This window comes from Carassius auratus, chromosome 26 (assembly GCF_003368295.1).
Source record: "Carassius auratus strain Wakin chromosome 26, ASM336829v1, whole genome shotgun sequence".
Lineage (NCBI taxonomy): Eukaryota > Metazoa > Chordata > Actinopteri > Cypriniformes > Cyprinidae > Carassius > Carassius auratus.
The window spans coordinates 9,037,607-9,065,573 of record NC_039268.1 but is presented as its reverse complement, the minus strand read 5'-3'; the positions used below and the strand labels follow the sequence as shown (position 1 = coordinate 9,065,573).

Below are 27,967 nucleotides of genomic sequence, written 5' to 3'. Positions count from 1 at the left end.
AGCAGAAAGACAAATAGGTAGATTAAAAAAGATCAATTTACCTTTGTGTAAACTAACTCTCAGCTGCAATTAAATATATTTATGAATAATACAAGATTATTTCACCCATTTTGAAAGACTTGAATCAGAAATAGAAGCATTTAGCAGCTAAACTAAATAATGACTACTCTCACACCTCCATCCTCTACCCTGTTTGTGTGATATTGACAACCTCATACATTTTCTTTACATAACAAATCCCCCTTCATATAAATATAAAATACTAAGAAATCCTTAAACACAGCTGCAGTACACAAGGAAGGTCTCCAAGCTCTAACAGATGGAGAAACATAACTCCTACTGATTTATTCATTTTCGAGCCCAGATCCATAAACAAGGCTCCAAAATCCAGTTGGGAACAGCAAGCACCAAGGTACACTAATTTTAGTCATGTTAATGTTCCTCTTGGTAAACTACTGGTAAGTGCAGGAGTCCAAAAACATATTCAGTGAACTTACGGTAATTTCATTTTCATTGATTAAATCCCATTTAATAAACTGGAGATTCATTTCACAATTCTAAGGAGAAAAAAGTAAAACTGCTTTATTGTTGTAAGCAGGGAGAAATATTTGTCTAGACTATTTTGAATGACCACATGAGAATATCAGGTTTTAACATTTTCAATAATGATAGATTATCTTTAAAAGCGTTTATTTTCTTCCAGGCTAATTTTAGGACAAAACATTCCAAACAAAACAACAGACTGCAAAGCAATTATGCTTTTTTTTTTTTTTACTATCGAGTCTGGGTCTTGAAAATGAGGACTTTGTATTATATGAAACCTTTCAGCCTACATGCACATTATCAGTTTGACACAATGCAGAAGCCTTGCAGAGCCGTCACATGCCATCAAAACCACCATTAAAAACCTTCTGTTGAAGACATGAACCGTAGCACACTCACATTTATGCATGACAAGAGGTGCCTAGCAACAAGAGGTGTTCTCATCAAGTGCATCTATTCTTTTGAAAATACTATTTTTCAGTCTAGTGCAAGAACTGATTTTGTGTAAGATCATTTGATTTTTATAGTCAAGGTTTCTTCAGATAATGCAGAAATGGAAATTTGTTTTGCAGTTTGAATTTACTTCAAAACAGTATAATTACTGTAATTCTCTAGAACAAAGAGCCCAAACAGTTGATTTAGAAACTGCTTTGTTTAACCTATAAAACAAACATTACAACTAGAAGTATTAGTGATCTTAAATGATTAAATAATCACAATTTCATGATTAAACCTTTTTTTTTTTTTGTTAATCTAAGAATAAATATGTACCCACCCTATACAGGCCATCGAGTAGTTGTTTGGTTCTTTGTCGGAAAAGAGAAATTTAGCATTAAATGCAGTGAATGGATGCCATCAGAATGAGAGTTCAAACAGCTGATAAAAGCATTGCAAGTAATCCACATGTCTCCAGTCCATCAATTAAGTAAAAAACTGAATGTTTCTAAGAAACAAATCCATCATCAAAGTATTTTAACTTTAAACCATTGCTTCTGGCCAAAATAAATTTGCCATAATCCATGCAGTCCATAATCCAAAGCACAGTGGATAATCCATAATGCTTCCTCTAGTGGAAAAGCAGCAGTAATATAAATAAATAATTTCCATCAAGTTTTATGGGTAAATTTATCTTTATAAGTATTTTTTTTTTCTCTAAAAGTGTGCACCATCTTTTAAATCAGATTCTTGCATTTGGGTTGTTATCAAGCAAATTAAATCAGCATCAACATAATTTATCTTTGCAATGAAGAGGAAACACAGGAGCTGCGTTAGAAGTGTCATTTAAATGCATTTATACACTGTTTAATGCAGTTCTGAGAAACATGGAATACCTTAACCTGCAGTTACAAATGCAAGAATAATGTTTGACCTTTTAAACATAAAACAACATTTGTTGTTGCAGAAATGGAGCAAAAACAGGAAATATGGTGTCTAAAAAGTAATCTATTAAGTACTTGTTGTATAAAAACAGTATCACATTTGTAATCATGCTTGCTTTTGAAGAAAAAAAAATCACTCTTCATGTGATATTAACTATTATGTTATTATATAATTTTTCTGCCCCTATATTAAATTGTGATGATTCTAAATGCATTTTAATAGACTGATTAATGCATGCAGTGAAATAACGCACTCTAAATTTGTGAACGCGTACTAGTCTAACCTTCTAGACTTCATTACCTAATGTATGCGTGCACTCTGTAGATGTGATTTGTGTTTGCTTTACGCAATATAATCATAATATCAAATCACACATAATTAAAACTACGATAACGACATCATCACAGACCATACATATCGCACCTCCTAAGTTTAGATTTTTAGAATGCATCGTCTTCTTATCGATCCACCAGTTCACATTTAAAGCTCTACGTTTTTGCAGGGTAAAAACAGGGGTCGATTTTCGTATGGTTCTGAACTCTGAACAAAACAACAGTTGTATTGAAAATGCTCATTCATTCTGCCAGCAGGTGGAGCATTTAGTAGAATATAACTGTTTCCCTGGTAACAGCAGAACATGAAGCACAGCACTGGACTTTGAATGTGCAGTGCTCATGTTTATTCAATAAAATCATAAAGTTAGCTTTTGAAGTTAAAACGTAACATTCAGCAATATTGCAATTCTGGGCTCTCCGTCCCCAAATTTAAGACCTCTTGAAATAATAATTAAGACTTTCTTTTCCAATTTAAGACTTTGTAAGGCATTAAATTTGATACAACTAAATTTAAGACTTTAAGACCCCGTGGAAACAATGTAATTTAAAAGATTAAATTAAAAGATTAATTGATTAGGGCCAAATGAATAGAAGTCGCCATACTTGTAAACAATTAATCATGATGAATTGCTTCAAATACAAAAGTTTTTGTTTAAATTAAAAATGTATGTGTTCTGTGTATATCTATTATGTATATACAAATACACACATACAGTATATATCTTGACAATACTTTTATACATATTCATATATTTAGATATATTTAAAATGTAAAAAAAAAAATCTTAAATATATACACATGCATGTGTATTTATAAATACACAATTAATATACACAGTATACACATATAAACAAAAACTTTTATTTTAGAATGCCATTAATGGCGAGATAGGAGTACTACATTGATAATAAATCAGCACATCAGAATGATTTTTGAAGGATCATGTGACACTGAAGACTTGAGTAATGATGCTGAAAATTAAGCTTAGCCACAACAGAAATGAACTATATTTTAAACATATATAAAACATTCTAAATTGCAATAATATTCCACAATATCACTTTTTTTTCTTTATATTTCTGATCAAGTAATGGCTTGGCTTGAGGAGCAGGAGAAACTTAAACAAAAACTATTGCTGATCCCAAAAAGAATACATAAATAACTTTGAAAGGAAACAATGGATGTGGTTTGGTTGCTCTTTTTTAATCTTTAAATCTATAGAAAGAAGAGCCTAATTGTCAATTTTTACAGCACTAGCAAAAAGTAAAACATAACAGTGGAAAGGAAATATTTACAATCTGTTCACATTCGTGTCACGCAGTACAGTTTTAAGGGTGTATGTGTGTGTGTATCTGCATGTCTCTATGGTTTTGGCAATAAGACATTAGATCAGATATACAAACATCACACAGATATCGGTCTTGTCACTTCGAGCCTCTAAAGCTGCATGTGTGTGTCACTTCTTGGAGGGAACTCCCTCAGAGTAGTCCTCCAGTACTCCGTTCAGATGATCATTATGAGTCTTAAACCGTCTCTTTTTCTGTGTTCCAGGTTTCTTCCTCTTCGGAATGGGTGCCTGTGACAACCAATCACAAATCACGTCAACCTCATGGCAACCGTAACACCCACACAAATATGCATGAACCAGCCAATCTGGAGCAAGTTTGTTGTTTGTTTATCTGCATGTGTGTGAGAAACAGAACGCACCATTTTCTTTGGTCCTGTCTCCTGCATGGACGATATGCCCTGCTTCTTCAGGTACTCTTCGATCTTTTCCTCATCGATGGAATCAACAGGAACACTGCGCCACAGCTTTTGGAACTCTGGAGAATGAATGACACTGACATTACGATACTAAATTACCAGAACTCTTAGATTATGTAATAATGTTTGTCACACACCTTCATCAACAACAAACTGACAGTGTTTGTCATTGTAGAAAAGAACCTTCTTCTTATCTGGCCTGGTCACAAATATAATCTGATCCCCAAGTGCCTGAACAAAATACACAAAACTAAATTAAGTACATCAAATCTTTAAAAAGCTAATTAGCTTCTTTCTTGCTGATAACTATAACTATACATTGATTATAGAAAAACAGCTGGCAGATGAATTACATGTAAATAATTATTATATGCAAATTAGGTGCTAAAAAGTAAAAAATAAAATAAATCACAGTACATCTAATGCCTCAAAACATTCAGAAGTTTCTGTGTATATGATGCTTTAAATGCACTGTCTAGAAAATGTTACACCTATGTTTAAAAAGGAAAATTTTACTTCTTTTTTTACCTTAATAGCCTTGGCTGAATTGGGTAGACCCTCTTCAACATCGTCTAGTAACACTCCTCCTAGTCCCAGCTGATCGTGTTTGTCCAGTAGTCTTAGCAGAGCTTTCTTATCCTTCAGATGATACTTGGGTTTAAAGGCATATTTACCTTCCCGAACATCAATCTTAGGATTACTTGCTAATGCCTGGAGGGAGAAAGACTTAGATTTATTTTTTTGAATGGGTCTCTTTGGAATATTGTGTGTTAGTCCATGACTCCTAGGAACATATGATTTTGATTGGTCAATCTGTCGTCAAATCAATGGCATTCTGTGGTCAAAACAAACTGTAATATGTAAATTATTAAAACACACGGCCCCAGAACCATATGTAAATCCAATAAGAAAGCATATTTTTTTTACAAATTCTGCAATCAGTGGAAGTCCAGCTGCTACTACAGACAACATGCATTACCATACCACTCCACGCACAAGACCTGTTTTTTTTTCTGCAAAAACAAACTAAGACTTAAAAGACAAAGAATAAAACAAAAACAAAAAAGAATCAGACAAACAAAACTCAAACAATTAACAAAAATAATAATGAATAACAAACATTACAAAATAACAAAATAACAAACAAACAAAACATTTAAATTGGGCTGCATTTTACTCACTCCCAAGGCATCCTAGGTGTATATGACTTATATCTTTCAGACGAATCCAGTTTTCCAGAATTCAGTTGAAGTTATATTAATAATAATAATACTTTATTTTAGAAAGCGCCTTTAAAAGCAGCTTCTCACACCGGTGAACACAATATAATCAATACAATAAAGAAAACAACACAAAATCAACAAGCAAATGCAAGTAAAAAAAAAAAAAAAAAAGTCTCAAGTTGAACTTTAAAAACATCAATTCTGAACTTCCCTAAGTTCAAGATACAGGGAGCATAGAAAGAGAAAGCCTTATCACCCATAGATCTTGGACGTGTTTGAGGAACAACCAACAAGTTTGACTAAGAGGAACGCAATCTACGACTAGGAGTGTATGGATGTAACAATTCTGTAAGGTAATATGGTGCCAGACCATTTAGTGCTTTAAAAGTAAACATCATAATTTTGAAATCCAATCTAAACCTGACCTGGAGCCAGTGCAAACATTCTAACACTTAAGTAATATGACTGCCAATTCTAGTCCCAGTTTTTACATATTGCAACTTATTAAGTGTAGATTTAGAAGCTCCAGCTAAAAGAGTGTTACAGTAATCTAAACTTGAGACGACAAAGGAATTTATCAGAATATCCGCGACTGTAAAATGTAATATAGGAAGCAATCTTGCAATATTTCTGAGGTGAAAAAAAAAAGTTTTTAACAGTGCTCTGGACAAAATAATCAAAAGACAAACTGTAGTTGCATCAAAGATAACTCCAAGGTTCCTCACTTGACTCTGTATTTCCAAGACAGAGCCGTCAAGAGTCAGGGACAGACAACCAGCTTTAGAAATTTGATAACGGGAACCAATGAGCATAACTTCAGTTTTACCACCGTTCAAACACAAGAAATTATTATACATCCATATTTGAATCTGTTACTGGCCTTAAATTAAAAGAGTAATTGTAACCATATGAAATTAAAGGCAACAAATGCATAGTTCTACAATCCAAACAACACAATGAACACACATTCAATAAGATGTTTCTTAATCAACATTCAGTATTTGTTTTAGTTTTTAACCTGATAGTAAATGATTACAATGTAGTCCGTGCATGCGGGCGCACTTCTGGAAAAATTGGCAAAAAAAAAAAAAAGACCAAAAACCGTCCGATTGTCGATCGTTTTTAGCAAAAACCGTCCGGTTCCGATTTATGGCCAGTCAACCTGTGCATCCCTAATAAATATATATAACAAAATGAATTAAGACTGTTTGCAAGTGATTATCATGGTTTCAGATAATAAGCATATCATGTAATAATTGTAATCTCCTACAAAAATGTGTTTAATACTAGTCTAGAATTCTGCAGTCTTTTTCTTCCAACATAAAATCCTTACTTACCTATAAGGCCCTAAATGGTTTAGCTCCTGTGTACCTAACTAGTCTACTACCACGTTACAATCCATCACGCTCCCTAAGGTCACAAAACGCTGGACTTTTGGTAGTTCCTAGGATAGCAAAGGATAGCAAAGTCCACTAAAGGAGATAGAGCCTTCTCACATTTGGCTTCCAAACTCTGGAATAGCCTTCCTGATAATGTTCGGGGTTCAGACACACTCTCTCTGTTTAAATCTAGATTAAAAACGCATCTCTTTTGCCAATCATTCGAATAATGGATCTCTTAAATTGTGAGTGTAGTTGCATCTGATCAAATGTGCATTCTTATTCTATTTAATTTTACTTTGTTGGAACAGCAGCTACACTAATGATGTCTCTATTTGTTTCTATGTTTTGCCACGGGATGTAACTAGGATTTACACAAGCTCCAGTCTGGATCCAGAACACCTGAGAAGAGATGATGCTGACCCTCAGAGGACCCCCGATGATGCCAACCATAAATCAACAAACAGAACTAACAAATATGGCTACAAGTGTGACTGCATCATATAATAATTGCTTGTTAATCGTCTGGCTGACTAAGTCTTGTATTAATTTTTCTGAATAATCCTGTCATACGTGCACAAACTGACAGTCACCACTTATAAGCTATTACTAAATATTGTAGAACCGCAATTTTCTGTAAAATTGCTTTGTAACGATTTGTATTGTAAAAAGTGCTATACAAATAAACTTGAACTGAATTGAATTAAAATAAACCCCTGATGGGGTTTTTTACTTGATTGTTGTGAATTAGGCAGAATATTTTTTGTGAGACGTTCTCATGTGCCTATAAATACAAAAATATCCACACAGTTATTAGTGAATGAGACCAAATGTCTTTCTCTCATGCCCACACACACACCTCGCTCATAAGCCACTGTTTCTGCTTCATGCCTATGTCCAGCAGCTTGGTCTCATCCAGAATTTCATCCAGAGTCAGATGATGAGTATCACCTCTTTGGTGCCTTGTCTGAAAAAGAGAAAGACATGAGATGTAAAAAGAGAGTTTAAATGCGTCACAGCTACATCTACATCTGTGGATTATAGCCTGACAGCCTTTAATTACTGTCATGTCACTTTGAGAAACTGCCAAGACTGACACACAAAAAAAAGGAGGAGGGAAAAAAAAGTGACAAAATGCTTGCGATGATATTGAACAACTGTAACATGAATCTGACAATGCAAATAAGTCACAGGGTTAAATTTTTACAGTATTTATTCAGGTCAGGTGGAGTAACTGTTGTTAAGAGAGTTTGTCACTTTTGACTTTTCTTTCAAGCACACTATCAAAAACGATCAGAATTAATCATCATTTTAGATAAAAAAAATTGGTACAAATATAAGACTGCCAATAGATGTGCTGAGTTTAGAATAATTAGAATAAAATTAGATTTTCCAGGGAGCATGTGTTTAATGACAGTGAGGATTGCTCAAGTGCATGATAATTTCATTCCCATGGGTCATCCTGTGGGAATTGTATTCTGTACTGCATTCTGAATCCCATTCTGAAAGTTAAAAGAAACTGTTTCACTCAAATAAAGTGCAGTCTGTAATGTGCTCTAATGTGAGATAGGAAATGATCATAAAGCAGCAAGAAAAGTGTCAATTGACAGACACTGCAACAAATTCTTGCTTGTAGTGTCACAATACCAAAATTTCAGTATTCGGAACGGATACCAGTGAAAATCCACAGTTCTCAGTATCAATTTCGGTACCAAAGCAAAACACAAAAATATGAAAAAAAATATTTCACAAAAAATAATCACTAAAAATAAAACCAATCCCATTCTTTATACTTCTTTACAATTGTGTTTAAAGTTTCACCCAAATGTAATTTAATGAATAAAATGTAAAAAAAAATTTTTTTTTTTAATAATTTAAAAAAATAAATAAAACATGGAAGAAATATTGTGTGATTTTTTTCTTAAAAAAAGTTTTATACATTTTTTTCAACAGTAGTAGCAGTATCACATACATTCTACTAAATAATAGTAATATTTCTAGCACAATGCCTTTATGTAAAAATGAACTTATTTTGGCGGGTTACCGTGACATTTTCATTTTTTATTTTACTACCGGCTTGCTACCTAAGTACCGGTCTTTTGCCAACATTACTTGCTTGTTGAACAGACCACTGAACTATGGAAATGTGTGTATTTTCATATTACCTTCATGTAGTTGACAATTCGGGCCAAAACTCCAAATCTGTAACCTGAACTCCCAGAAAGTGCTTTGAGATTGAAGGAGCCATTGCTGGGATCTGAACGATGAAAAGAGAACAAAGACAACAAGAGAAGAGATAAGAGACTATAATAAGTAAGTGCTGCAACTAAGAGGCTATTAATGCAATAACTACTATAATCCTTTCAAACAACAATAAAAGTAATAACACATGCTGTTTTCTAACAAAAAGTTCGTTTTTGGCAGATATATTCCACAGCATTTACAATTCTTTCTGCTGTCTGCAGACACTTTCTTACTAAAAACCAAGAATCAAGAGTGAAATGAAAAAGCAGAACAAAACAGCAACAAAATGTCTATTCTGACAAAGTGCAAAGAGAAAAGGCACTCTCGCCATTCAGATCCCTTAATTTATTGGTTTGATGTAATCCATTTGACAACACTTTCTCTAAAGCAAAGGAAAACATCTGACAAAAATATATTTTATTTGCATGACATCAAAACAGTCTTCTACATGTATAAAATAATAGTATGATGTAAGAATATATAGCAGTATAACAATAACAGAGCTGTACGGTTTATTAATAATAGTGAAACTGTTGGAAAAAGATTCTAGGTAAGCACAGTATAAATGAAGCATTCATTTCAGAAACTTATTACACTTGTTTGCTCAGCTTGTTTGTTCTTTATATGGATTTTATGTCTTTGAGCTCAGAGACAACATTATATTAAATGTGGAATGCTAGTTATTAATGCATTCTTAAGCATAAGCTGCTGTAAATTTTTCACATATTTTGCATTTTTGACTGGTTAAATTTTTTGAGCAATACCATGCTTATTTGATGCTCATAAGTGGTTATATTTATGTTTAATTACTGAAGTGATTATATATGTTGGTATTTGAGGATCTGTGTTTCATGTGAGCACTCTGTCATGGAAATTTCTCTCGAGGGATTAAAAAAAGGATTACCTTATAAAACTAAAGTTTATATCTTTTTAAATGCACGCACACACACACACACACATATTATGGGTCACTGATGTATAAGGATTTGACAAGCAAATTTTAAAATACTAAAAATATCTTTAGCAGTTATTCAAACATTAAGAATGTTGTGTACACAAATTCATATTGAAATGTAAAAATTTCGATGAATCGATGAATCGGCTGTAGTAGCCTTAAAAAAATGTCATGAGGTGCTACCATGATTTCTTTAACACGCTTAACATTTTTATTAAGATGTTCTCAGTAATGAAAGTGTTAAGAAACAAAGTATATATGAAGAGTTTGGTTCCAAAACGCAATAAATCCATTTTGATTAATTTGAGTAAAAATTTTCCATTTCAAACTTTCACATAGCATCTTTGGGTTATAATAACATAAATTTATATATGTTTTTCTTAAATTGCAATAAATCCATGACACTTTTTTATATCCATTTTTCATATTGAAACGGTTGAAAATTCACAACATAGTAAGTTGATCCACATACATAAAATGATCACATTAAACCACAGAAATTCCAAAGTGAAATGTCCCTTACATTCAACTTCCAAAAGTTCATTGATATTTGCTACATTGTTAAAAATAAAGGTGCTTCAAAAATGTTCTACACAACAATTCCATAAAAGAACCATATTTGGTTCCACAAAGAACCATTCAGTCATAGGTTCTTCAAATAATAATTTCTTTCTTTCCTTGAAGAACCTTCTGTCATCACAAATAATCTTTCATGAAACAGCAAGGTTCTTTAGATGTTAAAAGTTCTTTTAATTACCATTTAGACAAAAATGTGAAGCACCTTTATTTTTAAGCGTGTATGTTACATTAATTTATATGCCAGTGCTATGTGCTGTATTAACAAAAACATGAATGGCATTAATAAAAACACTAACACTGAAAAGCTATGCAATATCGCGTTCATAATCGAATGCGATTCAGCCAACGAACACAATACAGCGTAGCTTGTCAGTGATCTATGGCTCGGTGTATTAAAGGCATCTGAATAATTTTCATCTGAAAGCATGTGATGGAGATTTACTGGTTCTATTAATCACAGAACCGGCTTTTCTGATGACATGACAGCTACATGTGATTTGACGTGCACCCCTTGTTGGTGACCACAAAGTACAATGTAGATGAGGAAAACTAGGATTCCGGGTTTATTCAGAGTGCCTCCATTACAGTCTAGAGTGTGTGGAATGGTGCGCTGTGATTGGTTGAGCAGATATATCGCATTCTGCAAAAAAGGGGAGACTGGCATTTGTGGGAGTTTGGAAAAAAAGGGAGAAAACATGGCCTAATAACTCTGCAAATATTCTTTACTTTTCAATACTGACCAAATACGATACTGACTGATTTTTGGACTGTGAACAATATTCAGTAATAAGAGGATACAAATTTAGACATTTAAATTTCCTGTACCACTTTTTGTTTCTAAATCTACAACACCACAAACTCTTTGCCAGATTTACCAGAGTTATTAATATGAGTTTGCAGTCTGATTCAGATTGTGTACTGCAAAATAATGGCAAAGTAACACCTTTTTCTACTGAGATGTCCATGTGGGTTGTATACAAACATAAAAATGCAGCACAACCAGTACAGTCTGGCTCACAAAAAATTTAGCTGTTTCTTTTAATAATTTGTTCAAAAACACTCAGTTGTGAGAGCAAGTTCTCATTACTTTCAGTAAAGTCTCGAAAGCTGTGCTTGGAGCTCAATTTGTGTTTAAATGTATGTTTCCAAACATTTTTTCAACTTTTGATTTCATTTCTAGCAAATATAAAAAATTATTGTAGTACATAATGTTACATAAAGCACAAAAAGTGGGATATGTGGCATTTTATTATATTATCAATGTAGACATGTATTAAATGAATGAAAGGAGTAATGGTTGTTATTAAGCTATAGAATTTGTTCTTCATACAAATACTATAGAAACAATATGGTTACATTTTACCATGGTAGTGAGGTGCAGTCAGAATATTTACATTTTCACCCTAATATGAGATTGTTACAATTTTTATAGATGTCATTGTTTATGTTAATGAACATAAATTTACATCTGCATGCATCATGTCAAAGCCAGGAAATAAAAACCTGTTTCATGATTTACAACATCACTCATTAGAACATGCAGAAATTAATTTCTCAAATCAATTAAGATATTTAATATTTAGGGAAAAGGACTGAAAAATATTATACTTTTATTCATGCTTATTTCGATATAGAGAAAATATTGTATTATTATAAGTGCTTTGATAGTTTGAATATTGCACTTGAGATCTGTGAAATTTTCAACTGTTTAGTAAATTTGTCATGCTCGGACGACAAAAAAAAAAGGAAAAAAAAAAAGTTTAAATCAATAATGACCTGATTTCTACAACTTTTACTCACAAGGACAAAATATTACTTTAAACTTGAAAGAAAGAAATATTTGACATGATAGACTGATATGACAATTTTAATCATGAGCTTTTTTGGCCATATATCGCCCCAACTCAACTTGAATCTAATGCAAACCTGGACAAACAATGACGTCATATTTCAGTTTTTATTTTTTATTATCAGTGCTCATCCTGCTTTCATCCAGTTTTCTCCATCCTTGTAACAGCGGTAAAAAGAATAATTTTCTGGGGTTCATATAGCTCTAGCATAACATCCTCTTTCTCCTCCACACCCTGCTCTCAAACCCTGGCAACTGGAGCACAGCCAGTCTCAGCCGCATCTTGGAACTGACTCATGAATGATTCATTGTGTGGGCGGGACCTAATGCTGAGAGCAGATGCATTACAGTAGGTTGGATGGCCTATGCTTTGAAAGACAGGACAGCCAGCCAATCGTTTCAGAGCAGAGACTCAGAACAGCCAGTGCAATACACGGTTCCAGAAAAAGGTGGGGTAAGGAAAGAGAGAGAGATAGAGAGCGTGAGCGACAAGACAACACACAGGCGAGCAAGAGCATCACCCTGCATCCCAGACACTCACACCCAGGTATGTCCTGCTTTTATAAATCACAACATAATGCAAAATAATACTCCTACAGACTAAAACACCACCATCTCTGTTTTATATAAACGTCAATGGATTCCTTTAGTAATTGACTCTTCATATTGACAATATGCATGACAAAGCTGTGCGACCATAACTAAAATGTACGCACATATTGTGTAACAAACATGTATAAGGTAATCGAGCATCAGATCTTGTTCGGAAATGATACTCGTACACACACATGGAGGATCAAGACAGCTGAAATCTGACTGTGCAATTCTAGATCATTACACCACAGAATATCAAATTGATTGTGCATGGAAAATGAACAAAAAAATAATTTAATTTATTAGCATCTATAATTCTCAAAAGGGACAAACATTAGAAAAGGGTTTGAAAGAAATGGTAGCACCAAAACAAAAGATGCTTGGGGTGGGGGTCTCTGGAGAGCAGGACAAGCAGGAGCCATCTGTCTGTTTCAGACGAGACTGTTTTTGTCTATAAGGGACTTTACAACGTCACAAGACCAGGTCTTTAAAACATTTTAATAAACATAAAATAAAAACACTGAATAATTTAATGTGAAAAGAAGTTTAAATCTCTCTGGAGATGGAGGAACTCTCTTCTGTGGGTCATGGTTGGATCGAAAGTGAAGCTGTATTCTTGTAGAAGCGCATGTGCAAAATCAGACAAGTATGAGAAATGCTTTGGCATTGCTCATGTCATGTTACGGTTAATCTAATTACACCTACAGTTGCATTCCTGATGTGCACAGATCCTGCTTTTGTGACATATGTGATAACGAATACCATAGATCATCAGAATGAACTTCAAACCCTATATAAGAAAATCACATTATCTAAGCCTCAAGCTACATAATAGAATGTGTTGTACATTAGTTTTCACTCTGGTCTGAACCTACACAACACACACAATGTTCACTCAAGCAAACTAGGTCAGCTGATTCATCTAAATTCATTTCTCTAGTACAGCACAATTGCATTTTTCATTCTATTTGTCCTACATAATATTCAAGATTAGGATTAGTCTATCCCAAACCAAAGTAGACTGAAAATAGGATGCTAAAGCTGCCTGGATTATACTATATTTCTGAAAGCTGTACTTTCTTATATCTGTACATGCAGAAATATAGTATAATCCAGGCAGCTTTAGCATCCTATTTTTAGTCTACTTTGGATTGGGATGGACTAATATGATAAGTGTTTGGCAAAGAATATTTAAACCCATCAAGTATCCTACCATTCAAAAAAATGTTTTAAAGAAATTAATTTCATTCAGCAAAATTCATTTAAATACATCAAAATGACAGTAAAGGACTAGTTACAAAAAATAAATATGCTGTTTTGTATTTGTAATGCATCAAAGAAACAATGCATCATGGTTTCCACAAAAATATGAAGCTGAACAACTATTTTCAACAGCAATAATAATAAGAAGAAGAAATATTCTTGAGCACCAAATCTGCATATAAGAATGATTTCTGACTTATGATGTGGCACTGAAGACTGGAGAAATGACTGGATTAAATTGACATTTTAAAATATATTAACCCTCTCAAGGCAGGCGTTGCAGATTTGCAACAGTAAAGTAACTAAAAACCTTATTACTCCAGATACATATTTTATGAATCTGGAGTACTAAAAACTTTACTATAGGTTACTAAATTTACCAAGTTACTAAAACTTAATTTGAGCCTGAGAGGGTTAACACAGAACAGCTTACTTCTATAAAATCCTAATAATATGTTTTGTTTAAATAAATACAGCCTTAGAATGCATAAGAGCCTTCTTTTAGAAATATTTCAAAATAAACACTTTTGAATGGTAGTGCCATTTTTAAATTCATGAACCAAAAAGTAACTTGTTGATACTGAATTAAAATAATAATAATAATTATAATTATATATATATATATATATATATATATATATATATATATATATATATATATATATATATATATATATATATATATATATATATATATATATATATATATATATATATATATATAAGTATTAGCATTAGAACAAACAGTAAATGTAATTTTATGACAATACTTACTGTCTTGATTAATTTTCATGCAAATTTAAATGTTTTTCAAGAAGGCAACCAAATAACCCAGATGTAGATCCAAATAAGATGCATTTCTATTTCTAAGGTGTGATCTTGTAATTAAAAAAATCAGCTAGATGGAGCGCAACAGAAGCATGGGTGACAGTCACGGGTGATCAATCTAGAATTGAACTCTATTTAACTTAACATGGTGTACTGAAAACCTAAACTAATGCTGCAAGATACTCAAAGAGAGTGGGCTGCAATGTAACGAACAAAGATTTCTGATTGACAGCTAAAGCACTGTATGAAAAAACTGTGACTTTCATCATGCTCTAATGTATGTCCTTTTTCCATCAACACCACAAAAAGGACAAAGCGGTATGAAGAAATTGCCATTCAATCTGTCAATCACCATGCCTCCATCTTTATTCCTACCCACACTCAATCTTTTTCCCATTGCTCATCTTCCTCTTCAATTTACTGACTGTATTTATTGGTGTCTCTGCAGTATGAACATGTCCAGCAGTTCTGCTCTGATCCAGCAGATCTATCCCTTTCACGACGGCTGGAATGTTGCCTGCTTCATCATCCTCCTCCTCTTCATCCTCACCATCCTCTCCCTCGCCACACTGGCGTTCCTCTATGAGCTGCTGGACTGCGCATGTTTCACCAAAACCAAAACCGTCCGTGACCTGCGCCGCCAGCAAGACGAGGTGGTTTAGTTGTGACCATGGTGACAGCGGACACGGTCTCCATAGGAACCACAACAGTAGATTGGTGGAAAAGGCTGCAGGTTTGGACGGAGCTCATCGTCAGATTGGAGTCCCTTAAAACACGCCAGACACATACAGAGACAGAAGCCCTCTACTCCCACAGCAGTACGCAGCACAGGTGTCTCCATGGCTTCAAATATTACATTTAGACCAGAAATAGAGGGAAAAACTTGCTTGCTTATTGTCTCCTTATAGTCTGCATTCAGTATTCCGGTACTATTGTGTAATGAAACTGTATATAACACTGTATTTTATGAAATGTGTTTCCATGAATTGTTCCCTTTGTGTGGGATGACAAAGTCTACATGTCAGTATTATAGAATTAATATTCTACATCCATTATGATTCTACTTCTAAAGATGATGTTTGTATGTGTACGTTTACATTCACTTTAAGTTGAGATTTAATATATGAATAATGAAAGTTCTATCTACATCAAGAAGCACACTAAAGGCCAATTATTGCATCTTTGCAATGCCTTAAAATTGTGTATTTAAAATTATATAATAAAAAAAAATCATACAAGCATGAGAAATGTGTGGTTCCCATCAGGGTCACAGAAGATATGATCAGCTGCTAGCAGTAAACTGAAATCTGTCTTCATGCTCAAAAACGTGCAGAAACAGGCCTGTGCTGGAGCTTTGCTCGACTGAGCACTTACAAGAACTAGACTACAACTTTAATAAGGCATGATGCTGCCAATATGACTGGCCTAAAATACACAAGAAACCATGAGAGTTAGAGATAAAGACTTAGATCCATTGATGTTTTTTTTTTTATATTCAGAGTTTTCAACATAGCTGGTTATTGGTTTTATTAATATTGTGTAGCAATAAACAGCACCTTTTGGTGGGGCTATAAAATAAAGCACACAACAATGGTATATTCACAGGTATAGTCACAGTTAAAAAAAATATATATAGTCAGAGTAATTACTCAACTTTTAAAATAGCCTAACTTATGTAACTCTAAATGTAAAACCCAAAACAAACATGGCAAGAATTCAGATTGCAAAAACAAATGACCATAAATACAACACACACAACAGCAATCATTAGTATTATTATCTGCAAACTATTATTTTACTTAAATAATTAAATCTGTTCTGCATATTTCTTATCAAACAATTAAACAACTTTCAATATCAAAAAGGTAATATCAGTCCATCTCCACTGTACTAGTCCGTTCTCACACAATCCTCATATGACTATCTACTCTAACAAACAAGAGCTGGTTGGTGCCAAAAGTATTTTGTCATTACACTGTCCAAACTAAAAAGGCAAAATGCCTTAAAATGGGCAGACAGGAGCCAGGAGGCCCATGGTGAAGGTTTTGCTAAATGTGGCCCTGCCCAGGACAGTCCCAGTATCACAAGCATTGCCTGGGTGATCATCCACAAAAATACAAATATATCCTGTTTGTACTTGCTCACTGAAATCAATTTAAGAATCCTCAATGTCATTCTAGCTATTAACACTGGTTTTTACTTTAAACAGGATGAGAAGTGACGAAGAAGCTGATATGAGCAATCGAGGATGCTTTCATTTTAGAAAAGTACTTCAGCAATTCAGATTGCAATGCATATTTTTGCAAACCAATAACAATAAAGTCCTAGTGCAAGCAGCTTCAGCTACTGTTTTGTTATATTGGTAATGTTTAAGCATCTTCCAAAAACATAAGAGTAATGGTTTAGAAATGCTGATGCCATTGCTAAAACATCAATACAATAAATATGATCATATGTAATAAGAAGTTTGGGTTTGCTTCCCTTTTTGTTTTGTTATTTGAATTATGATTTTTTTTCTATCAATGTAATGCTGGCTACACACCAAAAGATAAGCAGGCTGATTTTTGGACTTATTCTGAAGTCTCACAAGATTTTGTGAGATTTCCTGTGTTCACAGTCGAGACTCTGGTTGAAAATCTGTTTGTGTGTGGTGTGCTGTCTTTGTCACATCATGGTGCACCACACACTACAGGACCAAAACAGTTAAATCTAGGATTTTTTTATCCTCATGTTTGTGGTCTATCACATTTTGAAAATCTTATAAGATGTAGAAAATCTTTTGTTCTGTACCCAGCATAAGTTAGTTCCTGTGATGGCAAAGCTGAATTTTCAACATGTTATAAAAAAAACAAAAAACATTCATTATTAATTAAGAGTTGCGCTTTTTTATATATTTGCAGAAACAGTGATTCATTTTCTTTGATACATGGTTCAATTCTTTGATGAAAAGAAAGTTGAAAAGAACAGCATTTATCTGAAAAGGAAATAACATAACACATCTACTCTCTGACCTGTGCTGTTTTTGGAGGATGACGACGTCTCTTTGTCTGGTTTGCTCTTTTTCTTCTTGGAAGATCCAGAGGCCTCAGAAGTTGCTTGTCTCTTCTCAACTACAGGAGTGGACAGAGCTCTCTTTTTAAAGAGCTCGCGCTCTCTCAGTAGAGCTTTATCCATCCTAGACACATACAACACAGTTAACCATTTCATTCAACTGACTTTGAGTGTACATACACATATATAAATGAATTTATCCATTTAAAATTACATTACTTATAATGCTGGCAAATTAATAAAGCAAGGTTCTCCATCACACAAATGCTACAGCAGGTTTTTCTTGTTTGACTAGTTTGGTGCGAGCCAAAACTATGAATTGGTACACTATTAAACAAATACTTGGCAAAATATATCCACAAATCAATGCACTATTAAATTACCAATTGAAAATATAACCATATCCTCTGCTGAGATGATACAGACTACCTGGCAATGGTTTGGATAGATTTATTTTAATAATAATGATAATTGTATTAATAATAAATATATATATATATATATATATATATATATATATATATATATATATATATATATATATATATTTTTTTTTTTTATATAATTATAGTACCAATAATAATAAATCCATAATCATAATCAGCCAGTTTCCATATTGATACCTTGGCTGGTTTTCTTTCAATATCTGGTGGTCCAACTAAATAATTTAAAACAAACCCTTTTTAGGTTTATAAAGAATTTTGTTATATATCTATAATATATATACATAAGAGGTTGATGTTGACACAGTGTGAGCATGCTTCATCTCTCGTCTTTAGATGAGAGACAGTATATTAGAGATCAGTTATATGAGGCCAGATGGAAGTTTATCCATCTCCATAACACTGAGATAAATTGCTTATTTACAGTCAACACCGAGTGAATATCTAACACGTTTAAACTTTTATATTTGAGAAGACATTCAATATAAGTAACAAAATAAATCACAGTATCTGAATTATCAAATAACGTTAAACCAGAAACATGTTAACGTTGCATCACATAAAACATGCAGCAACACATCTACAATTGAATAAAGTAGTTCTGAGCGTTACCTGAATATCTCACTGCCTTCTCTCTCAGAGAGAAACAGTTAGGTTAAATCTTAAAGAGTGTTTTCAATGACCATATGCTGTCAACTTAGAGAAGACGCTAAATGTGAAGCTTGTCACAGAATGCTAGCGAGGCTACAAAAATACATGAATTTCCTGCGGAAGAACGACTTCTTCTTCTTTGTTTTTAATAGTGATTTGCACACAACTCCAGTGCCGCCCTTTGGTCAAAACGATTATTACATCTGTTGCGTTGTACAAAATGCCAATTTACTGTTATTATTATATATTTTCAAACAATAAACTGATAAAAAAATGTATAGTTAACGACGAAAACGAATGGAAGATTCATATAAACACGGTAAAAGGTCTGAAAACCCAACTCTATTAAAAAGCTGATTGCGCCTCTCATCTTCACCAGTAGGAGGCGCATGTGCTGTTTTTACTTGTAAAACGAAGTCTCGTGGTTATGAAGAAAGAAATAGCATGGCAGCTACAGAAACCCAAAAAGTGATTGTTTACGGAGGAAAAGGGGCTCTAGGATCGGATCTGCATGTGTTCAGTAGTTCAGAGCTAAAACTGTGTAAGTTGTCTTAAGCCCATAAGACAGCTCACTTAATTGAAAACAAATTGCTCTCTAGTGCACACATTAGACATCCACCATGGGTTGCAGTAATTATGTCAATTATTAATTCGTTTGTCACAGTTGTCACGGTGTCTTGAATTTAACCTTAAATATGCATTTCTTGTGGCCTGTCATATGTAAATAAGATGGATAATTACATTTCTTAGTTTTGTCATTTACAGTGGGTTGCTTCTATAGATCTTAATGCCAATGCAGAAGCCAGTGCCAATGTTACAGTAAGATGACTGAACAAGCCAGCCAGGTAGGTGCTACTACCAGGGTTTTTTTTACAATTTAATTGTCAATTTAAAAAACTGTGAAACTAGGAATGATTAATGGCTTATGCCAATTTTCATGAAAATAAGTTATTAGTCTGGCTCTTAATTTCACGTGTCGTCTTTAAGCATTTTACATCTCTGTCTTTCTTTTTTTATTTAGGTTACATCTGATGTCGGTGAGCTGTTAGGTAAAGATAAGGTTGATGCCATCTTGTGTGTGGCTGGAGGCTGGGCAGGTGGCAGTGCCACACACTTTTTTTTACATTTTTATTAAACTAGCCTATATTTACATTTCTTAATGATATTGTTAAAATAAATTATATTAATAATAATAATGTTGTCATTTTAAATAGTTTTAAGTCATGTCCTTTGGAAGTTTGCTGAGGCCCTCTGGTTGAGAACCATTGATCTATGACATGCTAAATCTCGACTTTGTCACATTTTCAATGTAAAGCCATGAAGTATACTGAACGCAAATGCATCCACATTCTAGCTAGGCAAGTAGAATTTTTTTGTCGTTGAGTTTGTGACTGTATTGTCACAAGGTTGCGTAAAGTCTAATTCCGTTCTTAAAGTGAATGTTTTTATTTATGTTGTTATATTAGTTTATAATCTGTATAAATGTATTCTCTGTGCCTCAGCTCTGTATAAGAATGCTGATTTGATGTGGAGGCAGCATGTGTGGACTGCCACGATTTGCAGTCACCTAGCAACCAAACACCTGAGAGAGGGGGGGCTGCTCACACTTGCAGGGGCTAAAGCAGCATCTTTAATACAAAACCATATACGTGTGTGTGTGTGTGTGTGTGTGTGTGTGTATGTGTGTATAGAGAGAGAGAGAGATCGATAAATAAAAACACGCACACACACACAAATATATATATATATATATATATATATATACAGACCAAAAGTTTGGAAACATTACTATTTTTAATGTTTTTGAAAGAAGTTTCTTCTGCTCATCAAGCCTGCATTTATTTGATCAAAAATACAGAAAAAACTGTAATATTGTGAAATATTATTAAAACTAAAAATAATAGTTTTCTATTTGAATATACTTAAAAAATAATAATTTATTCCTGTGATGCACCGCTGAATTTTTAGCATCATTACTCCAGCCTTCAGTGTCACGTGTAACATCCAGTCTATCACATGATCATTTAGAAATCATTCTAATATTCTGATTTATTATGAGTGTTGGAAGCAGTTCTGCTGTCTAATATATTTGATGAATAAAAGGTTCAAAAGAACTGCATTTACTCAAAATAAAAAAATAAATTTCTAATAATATATATTCTAATAATATATTTTCTTTACTATCACAATAAAAGTATTGATTTTATTTTTAAAAAGAAAGAAAAAAAATTACTGACCAGTAGTGTATGTTGTTATTAAAAAATATTTATATTTTAAAAACATAGCTTCTTTTTTTCTTTTTATTAATCAAAGTATCCTAAAAAAGTATCACATGTTCTGAAAAAATATTAAGCAGCAGAACAGTTTCCAACTTTGATAATGAATCATCATATTAGAATGATTTCTAAAGGATCATGTGATAATGATCCTAAAAATTTATATATATATATATATATATATATATATAATAGGGCTTGTTGGGAAACAATGATTCAATAGCCTGACTCAAAGACATTTACCGCCACCTGCTGGTAGTATAAGTTTCTTTTTTAGAGTATCATCTCATTAAAACATTCAAAGTATAGTTAACCCCACAATTGTAATTCTGTCATCAATTACCCTCGTGTCGTTTTAAACCTGTATTACTTTTGCAAAACACACAAGAAGGTATTTTGAAGACTGTTTTGGTTACCAGTGACTTTCATTACATGATTTTAGCCAATATGTTTATTTGTAATATATATATTTTTATATATATTATTTTTTATATATATATATATTTATAAAAAAAGAAAAAAAAATTCTGCTTCCGTAAGGAATAACGATATAATAGCTGATTTTCATTCATGGAAATCTTTTTGTTTTCAACTAATAATTACTACTTTTAGAGTGACTTAAGATACACTCATGAATAGAAAGTTCATGCCAGATGGTGATGTCAGTTAATGGACACCACTCAAGTACATAACGGAGTAAGTATGCATGTTTGGGAACATCTGTTTCGGACTATTAATCGCACCTAAGTATAAGTCGCATCAGTCCAAAAATAAGTCATGACGAGGAAAAAAAGCATATGTAAGTCGCATTTATTTAGAACCAAGAGAAAACATTACCGTCTACAGCCGCGAGAGGGCGCTCTATGTTTATTAGGGGTAGGCTACAGGAGCACTGAGCAGCATAGAGCGCCCTCTCGCGGGTGTAGACGGTAATGTTTTCTCTTGGTTCATTTCTCTTGGTTCAAGCCAAATTAATTTTGATAAATAATTCGTACCTGACTATAAGTCACAGGACCAGTCAAACTATGAAAAAAAGACTTATAGTCCGGAAATACGGTATGTGGTTTAGAGGTTGTATAGGTTAATACAGTATGTGTGTATTAAAAAATGATGGGTTTTCTACATTCTAGGCTGTTCTATAAGTGGACAACAGGAGAGAAAAGACCTCCTTCAGGTACTCTGATGCAGCTGGTTACTGCAGATGGAAAAACGGAGGCTACACCGGTGTTATGATTAATTTGATGATAATCAGACTCCTTTAAGCCAAGCCAAAAACCCACTACAGTCTCTGCATTAGTGATGCTTTTTATCATATTGCCTTTTGTTTACATGTAAAAAAAAAAAAAAGCAATGTTGTAGTTATTTAAAACTGGATAATGTCAAAGATTATGTTTTATAAATGTGATTTGACTCCTAACCCTAAGGTTGTGGGTTCGGAGCTCTTTTGTGTGCAAATCAAAACTCCTTGTTACAGTCACCGTCTGATTCTCACCATGGGGGGGCGCTGATGATTAATTTAACTACAGGTTCTTCTTTGGGTCCCCACAGTCAAAATTAATTATGTTTTTATCAGACTAGAATAGCAAGTCAGTATTGTGCTTAGTGCTTTTACTAGGTAATGCAGGTTTATTTCCCTATCCTTTTTTTTTTTTTTTGTGAGGATCGGGTATTTATTTAGAGGTACTAAAGTACAGCTTTTTATTGTAACAAAGAACAAGAATAAATGGTAAATGGAATGAGTGTTTAATTTTCAGTAATTTAGATGAAATGGAAAAATAATAATGGGTTCCTGAGCTAGTACAAAAGAGATGCCTAAAAAAATAAATAAATTGATAACCCATTAAATTCATAATGAGTTTATTTTGCAGAAATTCTGACATTGAATTTTTAAATGGCAACCATAGAAAATAATAACTGGTAAAAACTTTTTATCATTTTGACATTTTCAAAACCTATCACATTCTCTCCTATCTATAATTAGGATTGGGACAAAACCACATCACAGATGTTGTCTAGGGAGAAACCTTGACAGAAATGAGATCTACAGAGATGCTGCAATGTATCATGACACTTGAGAATGCTATTTCAGGAAAAATGTATTGTGGTCTTTGAATTTAGGGTACACCTTTCTCTTTAAATCTATACCAAACATCCAGATGAGTGTTAAGAAGTGCTGTTTGCTGCCTGGAAAGTCAAGATGTCCTAATTGGTGTCCAAAAGTGGAAAATTCCATCATTTACATACTGTCATATTGTTTTGAACCCATATTACTGTATTTTATGGAGCACAAAAAAGAGATTTAACAACATTTTCATGTTGCTCTTCTCTTTTAAAAGTGAATGGTGATTTTGGGATCATAAACTGTAAAAAGCACAAATTACCACAAATGCAAAAAATAAAAAATAAATGTATACATAAAAAGTATAAAATCAAAAATTGAATTACTGAATGGGATTTGCTCATTCCTAAAATCCATATGAAAGCTATGTATAGAAAAGACTCAAATGTACGTTATTCAGTGAAAATCCCCTCTTCTGTAACTCTCAAATGTTGCATATGAATATTCATATTCATATCTGGTGTCACAAATGCACCAGAACAAGAGTGCTATTCAAGGGTAAACGCAGTTACCTTTAGAAGTACAAAATATAATTTACCATTTTATTAAAGTTTACTAATTTATTATCGATTTGTTTTTAAAGGGACACTAAGTAGGAATTACTCCCATCTAGTGGTGAAATTGTATTTTGCATTCAAACTAATTTTGCTCTCCAGCGCCTCGCTTTTTCAAATGCGCGTTGCATCTACGGTAGGCGATATGTACCAAAAAGCTTTGACGGGATGTCTTCTAATAGCACTTCGTCGAGTTTTCCTTCAGGTGAACAGGTGTGTTATTTCAAACAAACTGCAACATGACAACTAACAAACGAATGTTACAGTATGAATTACTGACTGTGGAAAACATGAAATATTGTAATTAGTAGTTATGTCTTCTTTATTCGTTATATTTTCTGAATAATGTGCATTGTTAGATATAAAAAAAATATTGTAATATAGATTGTAACACTGACTTACCTGTCGAGAAGAAAACTGGCCACTTCAGCGTCTCTTTTGAAATCTTTATCCAGCATTAGCTCTTTCCACCTAGAAAAAGCTTCCCCGACATTAACTCTTGTTTTCTGTAATCTACGGTCACGTTTCCTTTTACGTTCTATTTTTGACTGTTTTGGCGACGATGTTTTCTTCTCCTGTGGCGCGGCATATGTATGGTCCATAATAAGAATGCAATCCAGACTTTTAAACTTGCTGGTGCAGTTTCAAGCGCCTCTCACTGCTTTGCACCTGGCTCTGACCGAAAACGCGTTGTGGAAACGCGTTGGCTTAGTACTTTTTGTCCCTCTCTGCTATTATAGTTTTGCAAGATGGCGGAACTACATGGAAGCCTCCGTCGACCTACCCGTCCCTATATAAAGATAATAAATTCTTCATTTACGAGGATTAGTTTAAACATTGGCATAGGTATTTGTACACCATTGAGGGCATATTTATGAATAAAAATATTGATTTTAGATAATAAAATACCTAAAAAGTTACTTATTGTCCCTTTAACATAATGGTGACATTTAAAGGTTCAGTAATATTTAATAATTTACTATGAATTAATGTATTGAGTATTGTGAAGTAACTATTATATCAAAAATGTATTAATGTATTGAGTATTAGGAAGTAATATATCAAAAAAAAATTTTTTTGCTAAATTAATTTATTGTAACAAAAATGTAATTTAAACTCAATGGCAAACTGATTCAAAAGTAAGCAGGTATTTAATATTTCACAGGAGTGAAAACAAGGCTATAAGAGATAAGAATATGTGTGTTTTACTGGATTCCACTGAAGTTTAATTGCATAATGATTGTTCAGTTGATGAAATGTCTTTCTATAAAAACCTTCAGACAAAAACTCTATAAAAAAGTTGAATAGTGCATTCCACTGTAAACATTAGTCCATCCCTCACAGTCTTGTTTTCATTTGTGTAAAATTCCATACGCTATATATTAAGGTAAATAGGTCTCTTGTCATTTGATGTCCCTGAAGTCAATATAGTGACGTGTCTTGACACATCAGACTGGACAGAATGTACATACAGAGATACAGAGTGGCCTTTAATAGATGATGTGCATGTTGTTTTAGGAGCTTGACGGGTTGTACTATTAATTTCACATTTATCCACTGTCACTGTATGGAGAAAATACAAAAAAATATCCTATGTGTTCCACAGAATTCATACCAACATGAGTGCAAGTGTATGTTAATCAGTTTTTCATTTTTTATTCCTGTAAAGGTAGATAAACTAATAATGATTTTATAGTGCATTGCGACTCAATATAAAAATATTACACAAGTGCACCAGTGAGCTTTTTGAAGGTTTATTAATATAATGAGATTCCACATGATGCAACAACTAAGAACCCTTTTGCAACATTCATGAGCAGGTTCTGTTTGTTGCTGGGTTTCGTGCACCTTCTGTGTAGGCCTGCCCAAAACCTCCCATTCTACCTCATTCAGTCCTTCTAGATTAAGATCTGAAGACAGTGTGCACTGTAGTGAATGTCAGGTGATGTTTGTTTGTGGATCTGCTGAATGTGTGTATCTGAAAGCAAGCAGACTCTGGCCATAAATGGCTGTACACAATCAGAATCAGTATTCAAATGATGCTAGATGGTATTAAGGGGTCGACTGCGTGCTGGGCCACTGCTGGCCAAATGGCTGCCCTAAGCAGAATTATATTGTTGTGCTCCCCTTCCTCAAATATTATGTAAAAAAAAAAAAAAAAAACTACTTTAGGGGTAAAAATATAATTTTTATAAAATATTATATAAAATAAATTTTAATTAAATTGTTTTATTTACAAATAACAATTGTAGCTCTAGACAGTTACCTATGGCTATTATTTTATTAATACAGTTATCTGATTTAAAGTCTCAAGAATTCAGAACTCAAGCAAAAGAAAATTAAGCAGTTAAGATAAAACCATGGTTAATTTTTGTAAGGCTTGGATGTCCATAGGTTTTTTGTTGAAGAAATTATAGAGGCTGTGTCATCTATGGCAAAATGGTGGCCAAAAATTAAAGATTAAAGGGGTCATTCAATGCTACATGCACTTTTACAAGTTATTTGAACTGAAATGTGTGTTGGCAGTGTGCGTACACAACCACCCACCCACAATGATAAAAATCCTTCCAGTTCTTTTTCTTTTCTTTTCTTTTCTAATCTCGTTAAATCATTTCCTCTTGTCTCCTGATGTCACAGACCTTATACCTGCTCTGAGTGAGCTGTCATCAGTCCGCTATTGTTTCACAAAGAATGTCTCCTAAGCTATTGAGGTGTTTTGTTGTTGGATTTCATAATTAACATAACAGTCCTCATTTACTCCGGACCGGACATCTAAGCTTATGTTTGTGTGAATTATTCGTGATCCAGCTCAACCAACAGAAGAAGTGGGTATAAGGTTTTTTTAATAAACCTTTGCAAATCGCCTAAATCAGTAGTTTTCAACCTGTGGTCTGTGGCCCCTTAGTGGGTTGCGGTGGTATTGCAGGTGGGCCGCCAATTATTTTATGTTCATTTCCAGTCCATTCTAGGGCTGTGCGATTAAAAGAAATCGTCATAAAATCACGATTTGAGCGTGCACGATTTCTAAATCGCTTTATAGCACGATTTTCCGCGGCCCTGACCTCCCGTAGTGTGCTATCCGATCCAATCAGAATTCAGCGTCTCTAGCGCGAGAACAGAACAGACTGGGCATATGCCTAACTCCAGGTTCACACACCGTCTGTGATGGGCCTTTTTTCTGAGCTCATGTTAACGGATCAGAGCTTTCACACTGCACACGGTAAAAGGCTAGAAATAAATACGTGTGACAATAATTTATATCTAACACATGAGCATAGAGAGAATTGTGAGTGCACAGGATGCAGTTTAAGTGAGAGGAGACACGTTTTAAGTGCACACACTCTCTCCGCGCAGAGCAGTGTGTATCTGAGCAAGCACGTCTTGTTTTGTGACAGAGTAAAGGAAATCTGCGTGCGATCAGAGAGATTCGCACTCGTGCATTATTTTAATGTGCTGTATTAAAATAACTGTATACACACTACAAACACCGGAGGCACCGCTACAATTAATGAGCTCTATGAACAATGCATTGCAAAAAAGAAAAAAAAGTCCCTGTACACGGCATTTTTTTTTTCCATAAGTCTATAAATTTTGTTACATCTTTACTTTAGTGATAATTTTGACTTATGTTTGTTCTAGAGACATTACAACTTTTTGATAAAGCTCTAACTGGTTTTCTTTTGGAAATATGTTTCAAATTAATCCTGAATGCATTTATGACTGTAAAAGCATATCGGTGTGTGTCACAATTGCAAAATTGATCAAAGAAATCGCGATAGGTTTGTTTTTTGTTTGTTTTTTTCATATCGCACAGCCCTAGTTCATTCAGTAAATACAGTTAACAATCTAGCTTCAGAGTACTAAGTTATTAACCCAACAATAGCGGGGTCAGTTCATTTTTTTGAAGTGGGCCGCGCAAACATATGTGTGTGGTTG

The 27,967-nt window shown here is 33.6% G+C and overlaps 2 protein-coding genes and 1 long non-coding RNA gene across 3 annotated transcripts; 2 read left to right on the top strand and 1 right to left on the bottom strand.

Annotated features, from left to right (window-relative positions):
* Window positions 1-3,441: 3,441 nt before the first annotated feature.
* LOC113044261 (general transcription factor IIE subunit 2-like) lies at window positions 3,442-19,218 on the bottom strand. Its single transcript, XM_026204072.1, has 8 exons — window positions 19,044-19,218; window positions 17,949-18,112; window positions 8,791-8,882; window positions 7,485-7,592; window positions 4,552-4,734; window positions 4,161-4,254; window positions 3,967-4,082; window positions 3,442-3,835 (listed from the first exon to the last, which is right to left on the bottom strand). The coding sequence occupies exons 2-8, from the start codon at window positions 18,109-18,111 to the stop codon at window positions 3,716-3,718; spliced, it is 876 nt and encodes a 291-aa protein (XP_026059857.1). The 5' UTR covers window position 18,112; window positions 19,044-19,218; the 3' UTR covers window positions 3,442-3,715.
* On the top strand, window positions 12,701-17,402 carry LOC113044262 (small integral membrane protein 18-like). Its single transcript, XM_026204073.1, has 2 exons — window positions 12,701-12,799; window positions 15,386-17,402. The coding sequence occupies exon 2, from the start codon at window positions 15,387-15,389 to the stop codon at window positions 15,597-15,599; it is 213 nt and encodes a 70-aa protein (XP_026059858.1). The 5' UTR covers window positions 12,701-12,799; window position 15,386; the 3' UTR covers window positions 15,600-17,402.
* Window positions 19,219-19,496: 278 nt separating the features above from the next.
* LOC113044260 (uncharacterized) lies at window positions 19,497-20,583 on the top strand. The gene is made up of 3 exons (XR_003275862.1): window positions 19,497-19,623; window positions 19,848-19,927; window positions 20,104-20,583. It is a non-coding gene; the product is annotated as an uncharacterized LOC113044260 (long non-coding RNA).
* Window positions 20,584-27,967: the final 7,384 nt, after the last annotated feature.